Source organism: Diceros bicornis, chromosome 3, assembly GCF_020826845.1.
Source record: "Diceros bicornis minor isolate mBicDic1 chromosome 3, mDicBic1.mat.cur, whole genome shotgun sequence".
Lineage (NCBI taxonomy): Eukaryota > Metazoa > Chordata > Mammalia > Perissodactyla > Rhinocerotidae > Diceros > Diceros bicornis.
The window spans coordinates 14,407,537-14,426,777 of NC_080742.1; the positions used below are offsets into that span (position 1 = coordinate 14,407,537).

At 38.9% G+C, this 19,241-nt stretch overlaps 1 protein-coding gene across 2 annotated transcripts in view; it reads left to right on the plus strand.

The window, feature by feature from the left end:
* Positions 1-19,241, plus strand: part of RELN (reelin) — a 485,778-nt gene that overhangs the window by 374,186 nt on the left and 92,351 nt on the right. For both annotated transcript variants that reach the window (XM_058523829.1, XM_058523821.1), the window contains exons 26-31: positions 590-761; positions 1,471-1,671; positions 6,332-6,564; positions 14,133-14,290; positions 15,504-15,711; positions 16,895-16,971. In XM_058523829.1, coding sequence (XP_058379812.1) covers positions 590-761; positions 1,471-1,671; positions 6,332-6,564; positions 14,133-14,290; positions 15,504-15,711; positions 16,895-16,971 — 1,049 coding nt within the window. The remainder of the gene's footprint in view (positions 1-589; positions 762-1,470; positions 1,672-6,331; positions 6,565-14,132; positions 14,291-15,503; positions 15,712-16,894; positions 16,972-19,241) is intronic.

A 19,241-nucleotide genomic window follows, 5' to 3' on the forward strand; every position in this document is an offset into this window, starting at 1 on the left:
GTAAAATGATCTTAAACAATTTTACTGACATGAGAATGTGCTTATGTTATAATGTTAAATTTTAAACTGTGAGATAGCAAATTATGCATATCTCATCTATGTAAAACATGCTTTAATGATATACATCAAAATGTTAACAGAGGCCAACCCCATGCAGTAGATTATGGGTGGCTTATGTTTCATTTTTAATGTGTATTTACATTTTCCCACAATAAGTAAGAACTGCTTTGAAAAAATTTTAAATGCTATTTTAATGTAATAACAGACAAAGGAACAGTTTTTCTAGGTATTTCTTGAAAGTGTTTTGACCATTGTCGCGGTAGTCAAAACACATTGTTTAGGGAATCAAACTCAGTTGAAATATTTGCCTCCAAAAGACAGTTCCAAATGGAATAAACATGACCAGAACTAACCTTGCTGACCACTCTAAACCTCTTGTCTGATCTGTCTAAATGTAGAAACTTTTCAAAAATATCAAGTGATCAAACAAAACTAAACTTTCTCTTGTTGCTGCTACTGTTATTTTAACAGCTGCTAAGAAAAACACAGCTTTTGCTTTCCCAACCATAAGTGATTTGTTTTTGCGCAGATTTGTCTATCTGGAGCTCCCAGCGGCTGCCAAGACCCCTTGCACCAGGTTCCGCTGGTGGCAGCCTGTGTTCTCAGGGGAGGACTATGACCAGTGGGCAGTCGATGACATCATCATTCTCTCAGAGAAGCAAAAGCAGATCATCCCAGTTGTCAACCCAACTTTACCCCAGGTACTTCTCATGTGTCTGAACTCCAAGAAGACAGAGAATTGTAAAAGTGGTTGGGATTAAGGAACTACTCACTTCCCCCAAGGATTTCGTGCTTGACACTTGACCATGTAATTTAGTTTTCTGTGTTTGCACTTAATTTTTTTATTACCTCTCAATGCTACTAGTTCACAGAGTATTTAGATGTAAAAAAAATAAAATAAAGGGGCAGGCCCAGTGACATAGAGGTTAAGTGCACGCGCTCCACTGCGGCAGCCCGGGGTTTGGATCCTGGGCGCGCACCGACGCACCGCTTGTCAGGCCATGCTGTGGTGGCATCCCACATAAAGTGGAGGATGATGGGCACAGATGTGAGCCGAGGGCCAGTCTTCCTCAGCAAAAAGAGGAGGATTGGCATGGATGTTAGCTCAGGGCTGATCTTCCTCACAAAAAAATAAAAATAAAAAAGACTGAAGTCTGGCCAAGTCATCAAGCACGATTATTAGTGTGTTTATAAAATGATTAGAAACACAGTGGCAAAATATTTTCAGTTCTTAAATCATCAGGAGAAAATTTCATGGCAGTAAAAAAAATAAGTTAATTTAGAGATTCTACTGTATTTTCCTAGAAATATAAATGGTACATGGCCCTGCATGTCATGAACTGAAAATTCCTTTCTTGTTTTCAAAGCTATCAAATTGCCTTTCTTTGTTGTTTGTATTGTTTCTATTAGAACTTCTATGAGAAGCCAGCTTTTGATTACCCTATGAATCAGATGAGTGTGTGGTTGATGTTGGCTAATGAAGGAATGGTTAAAAATGAAACTTTCTGCTCTGCCACGCCATCAGCCATGGTATTTGGAAAATCAGATGGGGATCGATTTGCAGTAACTCGAGATTTGACTCTGAAACCTGGATATGTGCTACAGTTCAAGGTATTTATGCACAAACTTCTTCCCATGGCAGGTTAAGGAGCAAAACAGCTTCCAGATTTATAAGTGGAATTCACAAAGAACATAAAAATTTCACATTCTATTAAAGAAGGGACTCGAACAGAGGTTCAACAATCTTAGAATGGCAAAGCTTTTTACCTCTACCCATAAGGAAAAGAGCTTGTCAGATTTTAATGAGCCTCAGAAGTTGAGGCTGTGTCATTACATTTCTTTAAGTGCTCGTGGAACTCTACCAGAATTAAAAAGAAAATTGACTTCTAGGATTTCAATCTGATTGTGACTTAATGAATGCCATACTTCTGAATGGTGATGGATAAGTTCTCCTTTTCAGCTTACTGGTGCTTTTTAGACTTATGAGTTATTTTATGTTTTTACTATAGTATTTTCAAACAATTTCTCTTCCTTTGATTCAGTAAATTTTTACTTTAACTATTGTTGCTCTCTTAAAAGCTTGTTGTTTTTCAGCACTGTGATAACATGTCAACATGTATAGCAAGTATTCACTTTGACAAGCTCTTTTTTCAGAACTCTAATCAAAATTTTATTGTGTTTATAATAAAATCCCATTGGTGAATTCTGGGGTCGAAAGTAATGCAGTTTTAATGAGCCAGCAGAACTACATGTTCCTTACATAACGGCAGGATGCAGATGCTAAATAATTTACAAATGGAATTATTAAAGAGATCAGATGTTTATAGGCAGCTCTTCAAATATAATTTCCACAGACCTGTAAACAAAGAAGTTAGTCATAAATAAAATGATTAGTGAAATGTTATCCTTCTCTATTTAGATTTTGACGCTAAACTGCAATGGAAAAACCATTAATAACAGTATATGACTCTATATTAGTTTGTTGGTGCTGCCTAAAATAGTAACAAAATAACAGCAGTAGCAAATACATTGCCAGACTACTATGCTGTTTCTCATCTAACACCTTTTCTATTTAATTAGTCACAAAATCATGATAGTGTGGGTGTTAAGTTCTGCAAGATGGTATTCTGAAGTTTAAAAAAGCTAAATAAAGAAAACATTATTAAATGGTGCAAGTACTTAAAAAACCAGCAAGAACACCTAATGCCTAAGAAAAATCTCAATTCTCAAATCACATCAGCAGAAAACTACTGATTTGTGCTTACTAGTTGTTAATAGATATGTAATATGAGTCACTTGGGGATTGATAATTAACGTATATTTAAAATCTGTAACAAGAACTTGGTGTCATTTGTACAAATATGCCCAGTGCTGGTAAATTATTTGTGACTGCCTGCCATGTGTCAAACACTAGGTGCCAGGAATATAGAGATGAAAAATATGGCCCTATCTCTCAAGGAGCTCAGAAACTACAAGTGAGCCAGAAAAGTGAACAGTCACAATACAGTCACAGGAGTTCTGTAGTAGAAATAGGTTCTGGATGATATGGGAGCACCTGGCATAGTGCCTGATACATGGCAGGTGCTCCAGAAATATCTGTTAGTTGAATAAATGGATGGCTGGCTGGATGGATGGATGGACGTTAACCCAAGAGCAGTGAGTCATGTAAAAATTTTAATGCACTGAGTGTGAGAATCAAACCTGTGTTTTAGAAAGATCATTCTGTTGACTTAACTGGAGGGGAAACTGGAATCAACAAGTACATTCATCCATTTATTCAGCAAATATTTGTAAGGCCTCTACTACATGCTAGGCTCTGTTCTAAGCTATGAAAATAAATAGGAATAGAGAGTATGGACTAGGGTAGTAAGGGTGGTTACTATTTTATAAAGGGTTGTCAAGTTAGCCTCACTAATGACTTTTAAACTGAAACCTATGAAAGGTAAAGAAGTAAGTCAAGCAGCTACTTGGGAAAGAGCATTCCAGACACAGGGAACAAAAACTACAAAGACCTTGCAATAGGAGTGTGCTTGGAAAAGTTCAAGAAACCACTAGGACACCATTGTCACTAGAGCAAAGAGAGTCAAAAAAAGGAGACAGGTAGGAAAAAATAAGGTCAGACTTCGGCTTCTGCTCTGAATAAAATGGCTAGCAGAAGAGTGATATACTCTGACTTAGACTTTTAATGAATCACTCTAGTGACTGTGTTGGGGAGTAAACTGGCAGATGCATGGGCAGAGACAGAAAGACCAGCTGGGCAGCTATTGCAATGATCCAAGTAAGAGATAATGGGAACTTGGACTGTGTAATAGTGGAGGAGGCAGAGAGAAATGTTCAGATTGTTGAATATATTTTGAGTAAAGTAAGGATGCTAAAGCAGTCATCAAAGTAAGAAATGAGGAGGCCAGATTAAGGCATAGCATGGGATATACAGATAAGTAGGTAGACCTGAGAGATGCTAAAGGGGTAGAGTCACCAGGTTTTGGTGACCTGTTGGGTGATAGAATGGATTCTAGAATAACTCCCACATTGCTGGCTCCAGTCACTGAAACTGGAAATACAGGGAGAGGAGGATTTGTTTTAGGGTGGTGGATGATAACAGACATGGACATGTGGAGTTAGGGATGCCTGTGGACTGCTGAAGTGGAAATGCACAGGAAGCAGTTATGTACATTGTCCAGAGAGCCCGAGAGAGGCCTTATCTGGAAGTCATAGGTATTTAGAAGGAATTTGAAATTATGATTATGAATGAACTTAAGGAGCATGTATAGAGTAAAAAGATAAGAAAGCCAAATTGAATTCTAGAAAACATCAACAGTTAAGAGGCAGGCAAAATGGTCAATAAAAAAAATAATAATAGTGAAAAAAAAAGCTCAAGGGCCAGCCTGGTGGCATAGTGGTTAAGTTCACATGCTCTGCTTCGGCGGCCTGGGGTTCGTGGGTTTGGATCCTGGGCATGGACCTATACACTGCTCACCAAGCCGTGCTGTCGCAGCATCCCGTATACAAAATAGAGGAAGATTGGCACAGATGTTAGCTCAGGGCCAATCTTCCTCAAGAGAAAAAAAAAAAAAGCACAAACTTGTCACAGAACTGAAAGTTCCAGTGACTTGCCTACTTTAGAAACAATGGCAGTCCTCAGAGGTCCAAGACAAAGAGCCAACTATGTGTGCCCAGTGTGACTACTCTCACCACATGCCAACCGAAGGCTATGCTTACTATTGGGCAATGTAATGAAAGGAGTTTGTATTAGAAGAGTTAATCATGCATCTCAGAGGGTCAAGTCTTTACTTAGATTCTTGACATTTTGCTATATGAACTTGGATAAATGAATCACAATAAAATTTCTACTAGCCAAATTGTAAATCCTTCTGAGAGATGCTTCCTAGGTCTGAATATGGAAATAAAGAAAATATGGAATCTTCTTTTGAAAGACTGGATCAAGCTACGTTATAGTCACAAGGATCAACTGGTTGACCTCTTGAGCTCTGGCCTAATATTATTTGCCTATGGCTTTACCTTTCCTTCATCCTTTATTCTTTGGTCATGATCATGTTCTTTTGAGTACTTTCTTCAATTTTTTTCTATAAAATTTGACTATTCTTATTTATAAAATCTTATACAATAAAATTCTTTAGTGGCTCCAACCAACAAATAAAACAAGATATGACTAGATCATTCATATAAGACAGCATGTAATTAAATAAATATCAGGAAAAGTTTGACATTTGTAAGTATCAAAAAAAAATGTAAACTCAAAGTAATAAAACCATTTATACATTTATTAATTTAGAAAGAAACTATCTTAAACTAGAATAATATTCAATGCTGTAGTAAAACCGATTCATTTTAACTCAATTAAAAATGAACACATATAAATAGAAAATTTAAAGTGATTCTACATTTTGACTCAGTAATACTGCTCCTATGAATTTATCTGGTGAAAACAAACTAACAGAAGGAAAAAAAGATATATTCTTTGCAATGCTGCGTGTAATAACAAAATAATAAGCTAAATAGAAAGTAGGAGGAAAATTCTAGAAATGTGATAACTTCAACTATACCACCAAAATATATACTTCCTTATAAAGATTAGAAAAGAAAACAGAAAAATAAAAACAGTTGTGCGAGGACATTGGGATTTAGGTTGCATTCTTTTACAATTCTTTTTAACGTTGTTAATTCTATGATGACAAACCTCTACACAAGTGCACAGAACAGTAGCAGTTTTATTTCTGGATTATGTTGCTTATTTGATGCTGTGATAGAAACTTAGCTCTTTCATCTAAGTTGACAATGATTTCTTACTGAGCTTTTACAAGAAAACAAAATAAAGATGCTTGTTCCACTGAAAGCAGAGAGGACAGCCCTCTCTTCAGGTAACCTTGTATTCTGAAGAGGTTAGCTCTTCATCTTCTGCTTCCCTTTGTTTATACTGTCTGGAAAATGAGAAGAAAGTGGTTTCCTGGCTTCTTATCTTTTGTCCAAGGCTCTAGCATCACATCTGTGCTTCTCTCTTCCTTCCTATAATCCCAAGAAATCCACAAAATGGGCAACTGGTCCAGCTTTCTATTAAAAAGCACCTATTACTTGCCTAAACAAAGATTTGCAGAACCTGTGGAAGGGTCCTGGTTGGAACTGAGCTGAGTGTCCTATCACTATAAATTTAATGCAGACTCAGTAGAAAGGGCCCTGGCTGCTGTAGCACTTAATTTGTTAAATAATGACTTGGAACCAAAACCTTGTATAACTCTGTCCTTCCTTTTAACAGCTAAACATTGGGTGTGCCAATCAATTCAGCAGTGCTGCCCCAGTTCTTCTTCAGTACTCTCATGATGCTGGTATGTCCTGGTTTCTGGTAAAAGAAGGCTGTTACCCAGCTTCTGCAGGCAAAGGATGTGAAGGAAACTCCAGAGAACTGAGTGAGCCCACTGTGTATCGCACGGGGGACTTTGAAGAATGGACGAGAATCACCATTGTTATTCCAAGATCTCTTGCATCCAGGTAAAGTGACCATTCTTAGTATGTGCCAAAGCTGCCATTTCTTGGGAGCATATATTTATCTCAATATCTTTATCTCATATATCTCAGTAACCTAAAAGAATTCATAAACTCTAGCTTTATTCAAATAATGACTCATGAGGAAGTGACACATACACTTGTGAAACAAATTTGCTCACTTATTCATTCATTTAACAATTATTTATGGAGCACCTACCTGTGCCAAGTTCCATCCTGGGTACTGGGATTACAGCACTGAACAAAAGATGTTAAAGGCTAAGAGAGTTATAAGGCATTATTATACAGACTTTCACTACTTAGAGATTTTTGATACCTTAATGCCTCCTTGTATAGACATTTTGAGATAATTTGCAATATAAAAGATCTTTTTATAATTTTTTTTTAATTATTTTATTTTTTTTCCCCCAAAGCCCCAGTAGATAGTTGTATGTCATAGCTGCACATCCTTCTAGTTGCTGTATGTGGGACGTGGCCTCAGCATGGCCGGAGAAGCAGTGCGTCGGTGCACGCCCGGGATTTGAACCCGGGCCGCCAGCAGCGGAGCGAGCGCACTTAACCGCTAAGCCACGGGGCCGGCCCTAAAAGATCTTTTTAAATGACTATTAAATATAAAAACAATAGAGAGAAAGATTTAAAAATTGACAGAAGAATGAGATAAATGGATCAAGAACTTGAAGTGAATTAGTTTCATTAATAGGGCAATAAATTTAACTTTTAGCTTCCTGGCAGCTAGGACAAAGGGGGAAAATATAGGGTCATTCAGTTCTCATTGTTGGGTAAAAAGAAAGAAAACATACACATTCTGACTTAAAAAAAAAAAAAAAAAGGTTCTCTTTTTTCCACGCTCAGTATTCTAGAATAAATTTCTAGCGTGTATATCTATCCTTATGCCGGGTAGGGTTAGTAACACCGAAATTGGTATTCTTACTTTATTGTTTTTCAAAAGATAAACATTCTTCAAGTGGATACTTCTTAATTGTATCCTAGAACATAACATTAAATTGTGACTCTGTACCAGCATTTCTGTGCAAATCTGAGATGATATAAGTCTATTTGCACTGCTTTCTGGTGATGTAACTTAATATGTGGTTAGGATACTCATTAGTGCCATTCAGCAATATTTCCAGCTGACTTCCTTCCTGGAATATGGTAGGATTATACTTTCCCCACATCCTTTAAAGTTTGGCATGGCCTAATGAAATGTGAATGGAAATTAAACATGTGACTTTAAGAGCCCATGTGCATTTTGCCACATTCTCTGCTTCATGAAAGCATCCTTTGAGATGAAGCTTACATCAGTCTGGGTCCCTGAGTGTCTACAATAAGAAGACTTCCTTGCCAACCTACAGTGGACATGTAGCATAAGCAAGAAATAAACTTCTGTTGGGTTAAGCCACTGAGATTGGGGATTGTTTGTTAGCTCAGCATAACATATCTCATCCTGACTAATTCAGTGGTAAAAGCTTAGCAATCTTATAGGAGTGGCTTATTCGTAAAGTTCTTAGAGACCATTCTGTCTGTGACATCTTTCACCTAATTGATCACCAAACTTACTCTGCATCATCTAGCTGGATCAGCTGGTTGTGTTCTCTGCCCTCTTCATTACTGAAATGTGCATCCCACAAAAAGTTACACCACAGACTTTGGTAGACAAACTACCCAGATAGGGAAGAAACCTGTTTGGTCAAGATCTACAAGTTTCTGTGCTAATCTACTAAACTTTGAAACATAATCTTTAAATACCAACTGTTGCAAGAAAGAATTTGTCAATCAGTGGATCCAAGTCAATTTATAAGTTAATTTTTTGTCTTTACATACCAGTGTGTTCTTGTAGTGTATCAAAGAGATACTCAAATGACTTGATGTATAAGTGGAAGAGTTGATGAGTTGACCTTCTTTAGTGAAATTTAATAATTTAACTTGCATTCTGCTTTAGTTGGGTTACAAGTTCAGCTCCTGTAGCAAAGAAATAAATACAAATGCTTAACAAGGCTTAAAGAAGATAGAAGTCCATTCTTTCTTGTATAACAAATCAAAGATAAGCAGTTCAGAGCTGACAGGGTGGCTCTGCCAGTCTGAACACACAATTTCCGTCTTGGAATCCAATGCAGCTATTCCAGATCTTGTCATCTCTTAACTGGTGGAAGGAAAAAAGATCTGGGATGCATAGATGCATTACTTTCTTTTAATCATTTTTCCTACTTGTTCATATTCCTCAGTACAGCCTAGGATAATATTTGTACAGTTATCTATTGCTATGCAACATGCCGCTCCAAAACTTAATGGCTTAAAACAACGATTTATTATTTCTCATAGTTTTGTGGGATTGGCTGGATGGTTCTTCTGCTGGTCTCTCCTGGGCTCCATTATGCATTCAGTTGGTGGGTTGGTTCGTGTCTGGGATCAGCAGGACCTTTCTCTCTATGTAGTCTTCACCTCAATATTTGTACCAGTATCCACAGTCAGGTGTTTCCAGAGTTTCAAGAGAAAAAAGGTATAAGCTGCAAGACCTTATCTTATTTGCCACATCCTATTGGTCAAAGCAAGTTACAAGGCCAATCTAGATTCAGAGGGTGGGAAAACAGACTCCCCTTTGTAATAGGGTGTACAGAAAAGTCACATTACAGAGAAACATGTACACAAGGAGGTGTGATTCATTGGGGAGCATTATTGTAATAGTCTACCGTAATTAGTCCTAGGCCCAGTGATTCACATCTCTTCCACAGGTAAATGCATTCACTGTCCTCCCAAGACCCCCAAAGTCTCATCCCGTCACAGCATCAGGCACTAAGTTGCTGATCTCATGATCTACATCAGGTCAGGGTGTGGATATAGCTCTCTGGATATGGCTCTTCTTGATCCATATACCTATGAACTAAAAAAACAAGTTATCCAACCCACCCATACCCAGCATACAATGGTGAGACAATGACAGGATAACTACAGTAGACACTCCCACTCAAAAATAATGGAAAGAATGGAAAGCACATAGCAGCCACTGGCCCGTAGGAATTCTGAAAGCCAGTAAGATACTTGTTACTAGGGTTTCCTCCTCCTATGAGCAATGTCTGGGAGAAGAAAATTTCCTTGATTAAGACAGTTCTGCTCCCTTGGAGTGGGTCCCTAATCTATTGTTCTTCTCAGCTGTTGGTTCCACTCTCTAGGCTTCATTCTCTGAGACACCTTACCTTTTCTGTAAGAACATATCTGTGTTTGCAACTAAATAGCCTTCTCATCCTGCTTCCTGCCCATCTCAAGCATGTAACAGTGTAGCTCTTGTGCTCCTCAACTCCACCACTTCCTCTACCCATGCTTTTCTGAAACTGGCCCAACTACAGTCCTTCCAAATAGGTAAGTGAAGCATGGCAGGAAGTTGGGGAACATCAGGCGGTACATCTTTGCTGCAATGACTAGAAAACCAGGATGCTGGAAGACATCACTATGAAAGTAGTCAGTAGAATCAGAAGCCAAGGAACACAGATCTGGTTTGATTCCCCAAAGCCAGATAATATTGAGTTGAATCTAAAACTGCCGTTTGTTTGATGTTGGGTGGAATAACCCAATTGGTAAAGCCACACATGAGAAATAAGAGAAAGTTGTCCTTAGCATCACAAAGTGAGCCAATATTTTGAGGCTCCTAATTTATCAATATTTTCTTGGACCTCAGCTTTTGGAAGAAAAAATATTCTCCATTAGAATCCAGCCTCCTGGTTCGTTTGAATACCATCCAGCCTGCTGGTTGATGGCATTTGTTGACAGAGAACTCTCTACTAAAGAGTAGTAAATATGTTTCTACTTTAACCCAAGTAACTGAGCTGTTGTTGTTCCTTCTGCAATATGTTAAACTCAGATATCTCCAAATGCAGTGTTGGAAAGCTGAGAATTCCAAGTGTGAAATTTGTTAAAATTTGGAGCTGTTTTGCCACCAGGCAACATGCTTATAATAGTTACTAGAACATTGCTCTTTCACAAATAATTCTAAGCTGATTTTCTCAAAGGAGTAGTTTGTGCTCATGTTAATTCTCTTGGTTCTTGCCTACAGAGGAGAGACATTGGTGGTGGTAAATAAATGCTGGTACATCCTTCCTAACTCTCAGCAGCATCTCCAACCGTACAGTACGCCACTCAGCCTGCTCTATGTTCCCTATGCAGAATACAAAAAGTTGATGTCTCTGGGAAGGGCTAGAAACACAGTTGCTTAGTATTCTGCAGAATGTCTCCTCCACTACTCCCCATCACCTATGCCCCTCTGCACAGGACAGGCGGGTGCATAGGAACCTCTGTGGCTTGAGACACAGATGCAACACGTCTCTGAAGTGTGGTGGTGGAAGGGGGAGGTATAGAAACTGTTCTGTTGGTCATTCAGATATCCTTTGAACAAAAGTGACAATTGGAAAGAGGACAAAGAGATGGAGTCTTCTACTTCTTCCTTATCTCAGACATACAGGACAAAGGGGAAGTTCTGTTGAATGATTTGAATGTGAATAGTCAAACCACAGTATGATTTATTTCTAGTGAAATTCCATAAAATTAAACTCTCTTTTCCTCAGTCATCGCTTCCTCTAACACCTTCCCAGACCTTCCTGACTATCAGGTCTTTGGACCTCTGTTACATGCTGTCCTAGCTCTATCTCCTTCTCAATGGTGGTAGTGATCAGAGTTGTGCATTTCCATTTCTCTGTGCAGGGGTTTGATTAAGTGGGTCTCCTCACTCGACTGTGGGCTACGTGAAGGCAGGAACCATGTGGGATTTCTGCTCCCCATCGTATGCCCAGCCCTACACTGTGCCTGGCATGTTGTAGGCGCTTGGTAGATGCTGGTTGAATGAAGGGATGTTGAATGAGGAGGAAGGACCAGCAATAGGTGATTAGCTACACTGAAGACACCTCCCTTTTTAAAATATGTTTTCCAAAATAAGTTCAGTGCTGTTTAGCAAGAAATCATTGTTGTGCATTTTGCCATGTCTCCCTGAAAAGGCATGAATAGCACATGCACACGTGTGCACACACACATTAATGAAATTCATAATTTCAAAGCTATACCTCCTCTATTTTAAAAAAGATAAACTATGTGGAATCTAGACATGCTTATTAGCTTAACTTTGGCCTACTTATTCCCTCCCTTCTTCTGATGGTCTCTTTGTGGTTACATTTTGTAGTAAATTCCTTGCTAATTCTTCCTCTTAATCCAGAGACCCTGAGGTTGCTAAATTAACTTGGGCTCAATTGCAAGATTGTGCTACTGAGAGAACAGACTAGCAGTAGGCATCAGAAACCAGGCACAACTTGGAGAAATGGAAATGAAGCCAAGCTTGCTCACGTCGTGATCAGTGAAAACTTTGTTGCTTTGGTTTGCACCTTCCAACTAAAAACCAACCAGCAAAGATTAAAAGAAGGAAAAGAGGTACCATATCTTGCCCTTGCACTCTGAAATATAGGCTTGCAGCCAGGACTCTCAGTATGATTCACCAGGTCCTGGACTCACCCTATTAACCAAATGGTTAGTCATTTTGTTTTGTTTTGTTTTTTATTTATTTAAATATGAATTCCTTAATACTGAGCTTCTGAGGTCTTTTACCTTCTCAAATATGTAACAGCACACTCTGCTTCTTGGGTCTATGGCAGCCTTAGGATCTACAAACAGAGACTCCTCTTCTCTCTGGCCAGACCAGATCTTGATTCTTTTATTATTATAATGAAAATTACAGGACCCCAAGAATCAGAGATGAGTCAGAGGGCTTCACTTGCACTTCATTCACTATCAGATTACCAAAGCTTCTAGAATTCTACCTAAAGGTAGGATTCTTCAACCTTCTGAATGCTTCTGGGCCTCAGTCTGAGCCTGCCTCTTCCATCAAGTGAGCAGTTAATAGAGAGATGTCCTCATCTTGTGCAGGTGAGAGAGCTTGAGAGGGGAAAAGAAGTTTTTCTTACCTCTTTTCTTCACTTTCCATGGGGCAGACATTGTGGATCTATGTTTCTCTGGCTCTATTATAGTAATGTAAAAAGAAGAGGCAAGTATGACGTCTAATCTGGAGGACTTGTATCAGGGAATTGGTGTGTTTTCCTCTTCTATCATAGATTTGCAGCCTGTCTTTTGGAAGGGACACCAGAGGCTTTACAGTGTTCCTTAAGAGAAATTGGCAAAAGCTGCTATTCATCAATTCCATTTACTTCCTTGGAGAAGAAAAATATCTTCACTGGCTAAATAACGTTACAACCCCAATGGGAGGAATTTTCCCAAGGTCCACCATACTACAACTGTATTTCGTTTTTGCTTTTGTTTTATTTTTCTAATCTTCTTTAATTCAGTTGTCTTTTGCCTTAAAAAATGAGACCAACATATTTTGAATTAGCTCCAAATGAAATAAAAGATGTGTTCACCTACCTCTTAGCACATTGAAATAGGGACTTGCATTAATAGGTGATTAATGTCTGAAGACTTTTAAACTTAGTAAGCAACATTGTTGGTTACATTTTGCAAAGAGTACGTAACTGAAAATAATGAAGAAGAAAAAGCAAGAGTTAAGGTTCAGGGTTGCCAAAATACCAAAGCTATTTGAGGAGCCAGAAAGAAATGCGTTCTGATACTGCCGGGTTATTTTGACAATAATAGAGGGGAGAAAGAGCCATCTTTGTCTACGGTTATCTTTGACAATCTTCATTAATCTTTAAGATTCTTTATTCTTGTAATGAAGAAACTGGATTCACTCAAAAGCCTATAAATATTGGCAGCAAAATTAATTGGAATCTAGATAGCCTAATCCATCATCCCTCTCTGATGCCAGTAGAACTAAGAAGGAAGAGGTATTTTCCTGGTATGAAATTATAGATGCGTGTGGGTTTCCATATATTTGAAAAGGAAAGAGATGCGTTGACAGGATTGGAAAGATTGGCAGAAACTGAGACAAGTTTTAGTTTGGCAGCATCAAAACTGTTGTTGTGGGGAAGGAGGACTGGGCAGCAGCCCAGCCCACTGGTGTTCCAGGGTTTTGAAGCACTGGGACCAGGTCCCTCTTTTGTTCTTTGGCAGTTACCAGTGTTCACTGGCAGCCCAGCTGGTTGCTAAGAGTTCATGGAATGAGCATCTTAGAGATTTGAAGATGAGAACTGAAGAGGAAGGCAAGGAAGGCAACAGGTAGAAATAGAGCTGTCAGTACAAACTTAACTCTTCTCTACCAGAATCATGCCAGTGGCAAGTAGCCAGAGTCCCCTTATATGTCCTAGCAAAGATCATTTTATTTGATGGTTTCAAAAATTCCTAAATAGGCTCTTAAACTATTCAAGTAAAAACCAATAATGTTTCTGACCATCAAAAGTCTTTTGTACCTGATTCCCTCCTGAAATTGAAACATTTATGCTGAAGAAGAAATCAAGACATTTTGAGAAAGATCTGAGAGAGATGCTTCCTGAAGGTTAAGTGTCCAGTCAAGTGGACATGACTTTCAAGTAAATATTAAATCTCTCTTGAATTTTTCTGAACAGTTCTATATTTCAGTGCTTTGGTATGAAATATTGGTACAAGGAACACGTGTTGTTTTTTTCCAACAGTAAGACCAGATTCCGATGGATCCAGGAGAGCAGCTCACAGGAAAACGTGCCTCCCTTTGGTTTGGATGGCGTGTACATATCTGAGCCTTGTCCCAGTTATTGCAGCGGCCATGGGGACTGCGTTTCAGGGGTGTGTTTCTGTGACCTGGGGTACACCGGTAAGGCTGCAGACATGTATCTGATGGTTTGTTTGTAAAACGTTTATCTCTAGTTACTATATTTCATGTTACTTCTTCCAAGAAAATAGATTCTGAGTTTATTCTTCTTTAAGTCCTAATTATAGGAATTTGCAACCCAGGCACATGAGGTGCTAAGATATTTTGTAGTTTCGAGCTGCCTAAGGAAGAAAACATGATAACACAAATTTCACTCCCTAAAGGAGATTTATTTATTAGTGATAGTAATAATAATGAACATTGCTTGAGTCCCTACTTCATGTCAGGCACTATAGTAAGTGCTGTTTATTTCATCTCATTTAATTCTAAGAATAACCCTCTGCCATAGTACTGTTATTGTCCCTATTTACATTTGAGGAAACTGAGACACAGAAAGGTTTAGTAACTCTCCCAAGGTCACACAGCTAGGAACAAGGCTTCAAACCCCAGCAGACATTCTCTAAAACTAAAACCCACTTTGCTGCAGGGGCTACCTGTGCTTTTTACATTGCTTTTTATAAGAAATGTAATTTTATACATTTAAAGTAGAAGCCAACTCATGAAATGATAAATCCAAGACTGCCAAAAGGGAACTTTCAAGAGAAGTATTTTTTGGACACAGTTGCCCTTGGGTGTTGCTACAAGCAAAAATAAAAAGGGAGCTGAGATTAAAGAGTAAAATTGAAGAAAATATTATAAGCTTCAAAATCTTTTTTTAGAATTTCTGCTGGAGGCGACTTTAGAAGGATCGTTCCCAGCTTTTCAGCGCTCTGCCCCTCGTCTGGCACATGACGGAGGACGAACATGTTCCTGCAGGCCTCCTATAGAGGGGGCTGTCACTTGTGGTTTCAGAGTGTTTTTTTAAAATCTGGGATTAGCTCCTTATTGATCCTGTAACAGAAGGACAACAAATGAGCAAATTTTATTGTGGACAAAATCTGCTTCTCAGTTTGCACAAATCCTCTGAGTAGCAAGAACCACGGAAATGTGTAGTTCCCAATGTCTCTCTAATAAAAAATTATAGAAGCAGAAGAGTGTTTTTGATGATGGTAGTGATGGCTGTATGTCAGGCAGACAATTGCAAAATACAAATTTTGATGTGGTTTCTTTCCCCTAACACCTGTGCAAATGCTTCCTTTGCCACGCATTGCATGTGTCTTCTGATGTTTAAGGATTTCAACAAAACCTCTCTGCTATGTATTTCTTTTCTCGGAAGCCGCACAAGGAACCTGTGTGTCTAACGTCCCTAATCACAGTGAGATGTTCGATAGGTTTGAGGGGAAGCTCAACCCTCTGTGGTACAAGATAACGGGAGGCCAGGTGGGAACGGGCTGTGGAACGCTTAATGACGGCAGATCTCTCTACTTCAATGGCCCTGGGAAAAGGGAAGCGAGGACCGTCCCTCTGGACACCAGGAATATCAGGTAAGTAGATAATTGTACACTTGTCCATGAACATAGTATTTACCATGCCATGTGGTCTAACCTGAAACACTCTGCTCTGTTATTGAGGGTTTACATCATAATGTTTCTCTGTATAGATTCTGATATGTATAAATGAAGCATAACCTTATCTCTAGAATAAACTAGGTAGTTTCTGCAAAATAGATACCATCATTACTTAATCAGTATACCGTCATCATTAAGGCCTGTACATCTAATCCATGTCAGCTTGGTTTTCTAGAGTTCTCTGTTACTATGAAAAGTATTTGGTATTATTTTTAATATATGCCAGGTGAAACAAAGATTTTTCCAACTTGAAATTCTGTGTCCGAAAATGTTGCACCCCCCATTTATCTGAGTTTATTTGTAGGCACTTATTGAAAACTGCTCCAGAAATTTAAAATACCTACACTGACACCTACTGGTAAAATTTAAAAACTGCTTGGTTTTAGGGTCAAATGAAATAGTAGCACACCTAAAATAAAACTCTGTGCTTTTTTTCTACCAGTTAAATTAGTTGAGAATTGGAAGAAAGGAAACTGGAGAAATGTTTGAAACTTTTAGAACTTATCCTCACTAAAACCTGGGGTTCCATGTGGTGTTTTTTTTTCCCTTTGACCTCTTCCTTCTGCGTCCTTCTTACGGAGGTGTGCTAGCATGTAGGCACCCTCTGTGATTTACCATGGACTGCAGCATAATCTACATCACTCTGAGTGAGTGTCAGTGTGAAATTCAACCATCTTAGTCTAAATCAGTAATATAGGCAGTTGTCTGGCCCTAAACAAATATAACATTCAACTTCTTAATGTTAGTTTTTTCCTCATCCTCCAAGGATAGTATTATCTCGATTTAAGGAATTCCCAAATCAGTGATTTCATTAAATTACATCAGACTTGCCATGAATGAAATGGGGTTAAACTGTATCCTTTTGTTTAGATCCTTATTACAGAATAAATTAATGTCATATTAATTAACTTTTTAAAAATGGTTACAGAATTAACTTACTATATAGTTTATGTAGTTTTTGCTTGTCATATGCCCTTTGTGTTTAAAAATAATACTTAAGAATTACAAGAGGTTTTTTTTAATGTGTCACAATGCAAAAAGTTAAATGTCTTCTGAACTCACCTATTTGTAAGTAAACTGAAGTTTCTTTTTTCCCCAGACTTGTTCAGTTTTATATACAAATTGGAAGCAAAACTTCTGGCATTACCTGCATCAAACCAAGAGCTAGAAATGAAGGTACGCTGCTATATTTCCATAGAAATTACAGTTACTATTGGCAAATTAGTTCTTTTTCCTCCCAAAGTTTGGCCAGGATTTTGCAAACTGATACACTTACCTGGCTCACTCCTCTTCGATTCTCCGTGATTGAGTGAGTGGCTGCATAGAGCCGTGATCTCTGAGATTCCACACCCAGATCCTTCAGCCTGAAAAACGTCGTGTCTGCTTTGGGTCAACGTATATTTGCTTTAGGAAACCCTGTTCCTTTATAACTTCCCACAAGGAGAAAAAAGATAGCAGAGAATTTCACATTCAGCGCAGAGGCTAGAAACCTGTTTGCATAGGGCATTACTGAATGCAGATCAAACTTTACTTCCTGCCCATAAACCTTCCAGGGGTACTACAATCCTTGGGTACCAGTTATGGTCATAATAGACGTTAACTTATACTGAGCATCTATTATATGCAAGGCACTGTTCCAAGTGTTTTATCTGTGTTAACTCTTTTAATCTCCCTCAACCCCTTTGCCATAGGTACTCCCCCCTTATCTGCAGGGGATACGTTCCAAGACCCCTGGTGGATGCCTGAAATCACAGACAGTACCAAACCCTGTGTATACAGTTTTTTCCTATACACACCTACCTATGATAAGGTTTACTTTATAAATTAGGCAGGGTAAGAGATTAACAACATAACTAATAATAAAATAGAACAATTATGACAATATACTATAATAAAAGTTATGTGAATGTGGTCTCTCTCAAAATATCTTATTGCGCAGTACTCACCCTTCTTCTTCATTTAATATTTTTGGACCGCTATTGACTGTGGGTAACCAAAACCATGGAAAGCAAAACCGCAGATGTGGGAGGACTACTATATTTTCAGTCCTGTTTTGCAGATGTAGAAGCGGAGGCACAGGGAGGTCAAGTAACTTACCCCAGATCATGCAGTTATTCAGTGGGTGAGGAGGGATTCAAACCACTTATGCTGCCCCAGAGCCTACCCTTAACTGCCATGCTATGCTGCCTCTCTCCTTGCCCAGAACCCTACTCTCTCTAGGCATCCACACCGTCTTCTGTCTCAATGATTCTATTCTTAAAGAAATGCAAAAGCCTTGAACCATACATAGGTGGCCTTCAGGAGCTGTACAGATATGTTGGGATTCCTTAAGGGACCCTGAATGTGAGTTGGTTCCTAGCACAAAATCCACGGGCTTCTCAGATGGGTCCTCCTCCAAACCTTGATCTCATGAATGCCATATGAAGAGTTTTGCAGCTTCTAAGTTTGTTATTATCAGAGGCCTGATTGTGTAAAACGTATTGGCTTAAACAGTACCTGTCAGTCAATAGAGCTACTGATAGCTCTGTGCATCAATTCTAGATGTCCTTGGCCATATCATCACTAACTGAAAGCTTTCTTGACTTTTTCTGAGTATCTCAGTAGTTTTAGTCTGGTAATTATCCAGCTCATCTATTTACTGAAGCCATAGTCTGAAAACTTTTATAGACCATTTTGTGTTCCCTAATCTCTTTGATAGATATTTGTTCAAGAATCTGCTCTAAGCCAGACACTGTTCCAGGTGCTACAGATACAGTGTCACCAAAAGACTGCTGCATCAGTAATGATGAGCTAGGTTTTGCTGCAATAACAAACAACCTTCTAAATCTCGGTGGGTTAAAACAAAAAAGATTTCTCCTTTATGCTACATCTTCATCGTGGGTCATTCCAGCACCCAGGATAATGAGGCAGCTGCTGAGTAGATTCTGGGTGCTGCCAGCCAGGTGGCAGAGGAAAAGAGAGTGTGGTGAAGGGGATAAGAAGTGCAAATTGCCATGTGCAGAAGGGGCAGAACCAGTGTGGCACTAATGACCAGAGCGGGCAAAACCCCTACCCTTGAGGGAACTTACATTCTCGTGAGATGAGTTAGAAAATAAACAGTAAAGAAAAGAAATAAGCAAGAAGGTGTTAGATCGACAGGCTAGACAGAAATAAATAAGCTGATGAGATAGAAAGTCAACTTATGCTGGGGGAGATGTTGTTTTAGGTAGAATGGTCTGGGAGGGAGCTCCCTGTGGAAATGACATTTAAATTTAAATCTGAAGGATAAGAAGGAGCCAGCACATGGAGAGCTCAGGGAAAGTTTTCCAGGCACAAGAAACAGCAAAAGCCCTGAGGCAGGAAAGAACTGTGGTGTTGAAGGAGCAGAAAGAAGGCCCGTGTGGCTTGGGCTCCTGAAGGTTGGGGCGTGGTGTGCATGAGGGGCAGGCGGGAGCTGGGTCATGCAG